At 37.6% G+C, this 4,691-nt stretch overlaps 1 protein-coding gene across 3 annotated transcripts in view; it reads left to right on the top strand.

The window, feature by feature from the left end:
• The window catches only part of LOC107704624 (RNA-binding protein 10-like), a 27,965-nt gene that overhangs the window by 5,713 nt on the left and 17,561 nt on the right, over positions 1-4,691 (top strand). For all 3 annotated transcript variants that reach the window (XM_016507599.1, XM_016507601.1, XM_016507600.1), the window contains exon 6: positions 2,558-2,631. In XM_016507599.1, the coding sequence (XP_016363085.1) occupies positions 2,558-2,631 (74 nt within the window). The remainder of the gene's footprint in view (positions 1-2,557; positions 2,632-4,691) is intronic.

The raw sequence follows: 4,691 nt of genomic DNA on the forward strand, positions 1-4,691 counted from the left end.
TGTTTAGTGATAGTTGTTCATGAGTCCCTTGTTTGTCCTGAACAGTTAAACTGCCTGCTGTTCTTCAGAAAAAATCCTTCAGGTCCCACAAATTAGTTGGTTTTTCAGCATTTTTCCAGCAGTGACTGTATGATTTTGAGATCCATCTTTTCACACTGAGGACAATTGAGCGACTCAAACACAACTATTCAAAAAGGTTCAAATGCTCACTGATGCTCCAGAAGGAAACACGATGCATTAAGAGCATTGAACAGGATGAAGATGTCCAAATCTTTCTTATTTTGTAGAAATATAATTTTTTTCCATTTAGTACTGCACTTCGGAAGCAACAGAAGGTACTTGCATGTTTCCCAGAAGACAAATTAAGTACAATTTACCTTGATCTTCAACCTTGGCTCTTAATGCATCGTGTTTCCTTCTGGAGCATCAGTGAGCATTTGAACCTTTTTGAATAGCTGTGTTTGAGTCGCTCAATTGTCCTCAGTGTGAAAAGATGGATCTCAAAATCATACAGTCACTGCTGGAAAGGGTTCAAATATGCAAAAGAGGTTCCCAAACTTTCGAATGGGGTTATTTTAATAATTTCAGCTATATTTTTTTTCTTGTGGACTAAATGTAAACATCTTTTATGTAAAATACCTTACTCAGGACAGTACTAAATAAAAAATAACATGCATTTTCTATGATCTCTCTTATTTTGTTCAAGTTATTCACATTTTCACAGATTCTGCAAGGGGTTCCCAAACTTTCGCATGCCACTGTATATCATATGAGATACTGTAAATAAAAGACAAAAACCATACGGGGCATTTTTTGCCCTCATATCTTGAATCTTATGGGCATATAACTGCATTCTCATAGGCTACATCATGCAGTCATTTGTCATCCTGCATCGTGTTCGTCAGCAACTGCATACAAAAAAGACATAAGATGACATATAGGTCTGGGCGTGGCGGGCTGCGTTAATAATTTGATAGCATTATTTTTTTCATAATTACACCAAATGAACATGTTAAATCAACTACTCTAATAGTTACATAACAGAGGACCAGTGACCCCTAAGAGGAAAACACTGTTGCCATATCCTGTGGTGAAAATACTTCTTAAACAGCTTCCATAATGTTGCTAATTACCTGATGTAAACGTCATTGTGTAAATCTTCTGTACGAGTTGCTCTGCGAAACGCTTCCCCCTTCCATACACCTCAAAGAAGGGCAATATTCTCTTCTTGAATGGCGCTGTTCCCCACACGGTTCCCAAACGGTTGAGGACTTGTATGACAGCATTCCAAGGACTGAAGCTGTTCTAAGGCAAACAGTGTATAGGTCCTTGATACTTATGTATTATCAGGTGTTTCCTTTATTTTTTCCACCCCACTTATGTGCCAGTGGCATGAAAGTATTATGGTAGGAGATTAAAGCTAAAGGAAAACTATTTCCTATATGTGGAATAGCTATTGACCACAGTTTAAAGATTAGTCAATTTAATTTGAATTAAAATGGTTATGGTTCAAATCTAATGTCTTTCTTTAGTAATTATAGCATTGAAACATCTTATGTTGTGTTTGCAGTAGGGCTGCTTGGAATGCCTATTTCTATGAGCTTAATTTTGAATCCAATGTGAGCAGTTTGGACGTCCTTTGGCATTTCAGGCCCACAGGTATCAACCTGTACTGTACCGACTGTTGTGATTTCAGACAAGTTTAAACCTATGATCAAAATGAGATTAGAGGTATTAGAAGTAAAACTTTTATGCACATTTTGTGAATCAGACAGTATCAAAACTTTTAAAAACAAGAATCCATAAAGTTGCATAAGTGTCAGTATAATGTTGTAAGTTTTGTACGTCTCTCTCTCTCGTTCTCTCTCTCTCTCTCTCTCTGTATGAATTAAATTGCTCACAAGTGACAGTAAATTTGTAAAAAATAAAAAAGTAAATGCTGCTTTTTTTTAACTTTCTATTCATCAAAGAATCCTGAAAAGATGTATCATGATTTCCACCAAAATATTAATCAGCACAACATTGATAATAATAAATGTTTTTTGAGGAGCAAAGCAGAATACTAGAATGATTTCTGAAGGATCATGTGACAGTGAAGACTGGAGAAATGATGCTGAAAATTCAGCTTTGCATTCTAAAATGTATAAAAAAAATCATTTTAAATTGTAATATTTTACAAATTCACTAAAGACTTCTTTAATGCGACCGCAAACTTTTGAACGGTAGTGTAGGCTATATGGTTCTCAGATGTTAGGTTTTGTTGGTGAAGCATCAGACATTTAATAGTTTTGTGTGTATCCACATTTTCTAATAATGTCTTGGGCAATTAATGGTAAATTAACTGGTGTTAATAGCAGAGGAACAAAAACATCCATCAGTTCTAGCAGTTTAAAGGCAGCAGTGTGATAATACACTGTGTGATAGAATACAGCTATAGCTCTTTCTACCATCTCTCTGTCTCTATCTTTCTCCCTCTCTCTCTCGATATGAAAACACTAACCCCTCACTACGTTGTTGTTGTTCTGTCATTGTGGCCCGGCGACGGCTGTGTCTCCAGGTCAGAGCAGAGGATTCGCCTTCGTCGAGTTTAATCACTTGCAGGAGGCCAGCCGCTGGATGGAGACCAACCAGGTCACTTCACACTGCACACACGCATACACACTACAAGTCCACACGTGTATGGATATAATATACCCTTTACGCCTGGATTCCTTATGATTTCACAGATTTCGCCATCTCTTAAGAATGAGGTCTGTCTGTTGTCTGTCTAGCACAGGTATTTGACACTGCTACTAGTTGGGTATTTTCTGCCCAAGTTCAGTATAAATTCAGCAGCGTTCCCCTAAAAGCTCAGTTTGTGTGTGCTATTACCTCCCTTTTTCAGTCAACTGCTGCAGTATCTCTTGGCAGCCGTAAGATCCTAGTGTGAGAACTGCCCTATATTTTGTCTCTCTCTAGTTGAATCCACATGGCTTTGAAACATGTTCCAAAACAGCATGAGAATTTGGTGTTCCACTAATGTATCTTCTGATTCAATTATTACCAGTAAGCCCATAGATCAGCTGACCTGTATACTGAATGTCAGTTTACATGAAAGCTTGGAAGAAGTTAGTAATACTGTGGCAGACATATTTGTTTCTAAAGGTATTTATTATTTTAAAGTACACATTACATTCCTGAAGCAAACCTCCTTTGCTGAAGTGCTAGAGAGCATCAGAATAAATTCTGGTCCACAATGCAGCTTATTCTGACCAAGAACTGCCCACTTAGACCGGAAGAGTTTGTTTGACAGTCATGTAAATTGTTCTGATGATGCCCCAATAATAGGTCACGTGGAAGAAAATCTAATGCCTTTGTGTCCTCATACAATTGTACAGAAAACTCTGGAGAAAGCAGAAGAAAACTCTGGACTTCAACCAGAAGTCCTCACAGAATTAATAAATACTAATTATTTCACATAAAAAACAAAAACAATGTGAATTGTACATGGATATCTACTGCTCTTGCTGCTAATGGCCTTGCAGATTTAGGCCTAATCCAATGATTCGTTCTTCCTTAAAGGGAGAGTTTATCCTTAAAGAAACTCACACAGGTTTGGAACTATTGGAGAGAGGGTAAATGATAACAGAATTTTCATTTCTGGATTAACTATCACTTTAAATGAACTAGCAGACCAATACCTTGTAAACCCCACGTTCTTTCATGCTGTGCACCCTGATTTCTGGTATTTCTGGTATTTCTGGTCTAGCAGTCAGCCAGTCAGATTTGGAATTGGATATTTCAGTCAGTGCTTGCCATTTTTGCGTGTAGCATGATGAAGATGGGTTGTGAATGTATGTGGGTGGTCTGTAGTCTGAATGGGATTTGAAATGACAAACTAGCCCAGATACTGATTTTCACAATGCTGAGAAAATGTTATTTCTATATTGGTTTTGAGTATGATGGGGTGCTCTAGCAAATAGTTGGACCTGAAGCAATATCTAGGCGTAAATGTTTTCTGTACACAAGTACAGGCTCATGTTATTTGTCTTTATATATCAGGCCTCTGAAGTGCTCAAAATCAGGTAATTGGATAGTTGTTGGTTTTCTTTAAGTATTCAATTACATTAAGGATGTTTTCTTAAAGGGATAGTTAACCTAAAATGACAATTTGCTGGTAAAGGGTTACTCCACCCCAAAATGAAAATTTTGTCAATCACTTACCCCCATGTTGTTCCAAACCCGTAAAAGCTTCATTCATCTTCGGAAAACAATTTAAGATATGTTGGATGAAAACCGGGATCCACATCACCGTAGCGCCATTTTGGAGAATATCCACTGAACGCAAACTGCGTATGCTGTTCTGTGTCAACCGCACCACATGGATACGCTGTTTTCATTCAAATCAAAGCGTAAATAAACTTAGAAAACGTATCTGTGTGGTGTGGCTGACACAGACAAGTAGAACAGCATACGCAGTTTACGTCCAGCTGATATTCTCCAAAATGGCGCTACGGTGAAGCGGAGGAGATGAATTGTTGAATAAAGTCGTTATTTTTTTTTTCTTTGCGTACAAAAAGTATTCTCGTCGCTTTATAACATTCAGATTGAACGACTGATGGCAGATGGACTATTTTGATGATGTCTTTCATACTTTTCTGGACCTTGACAGTGTTATTTACTTGGCAGTCAATGGGACAGTCACAAGCCTC

The sequence above is a fragment of the Sinocyclocheilus anshuiensis genome, unplaced genomic scaffold (genome assembly GCF_001515605.1).
Source record: "Sinocyclocheilus anshuiensis isolate Anshui unplaced genomic scaffold, SAMN03320099.WGS_v1.1 scaffold2232, whole genome shotgun sequence".
Classification (NCBI taxonomy): domain Eukaryota; kingdom Metazoa; phylum Chordata; class Actinopteri; order Cypriniformes; family Cyprinidae; genus Sinocyclocheilus; species Sinocyclocheilus anshuiensis.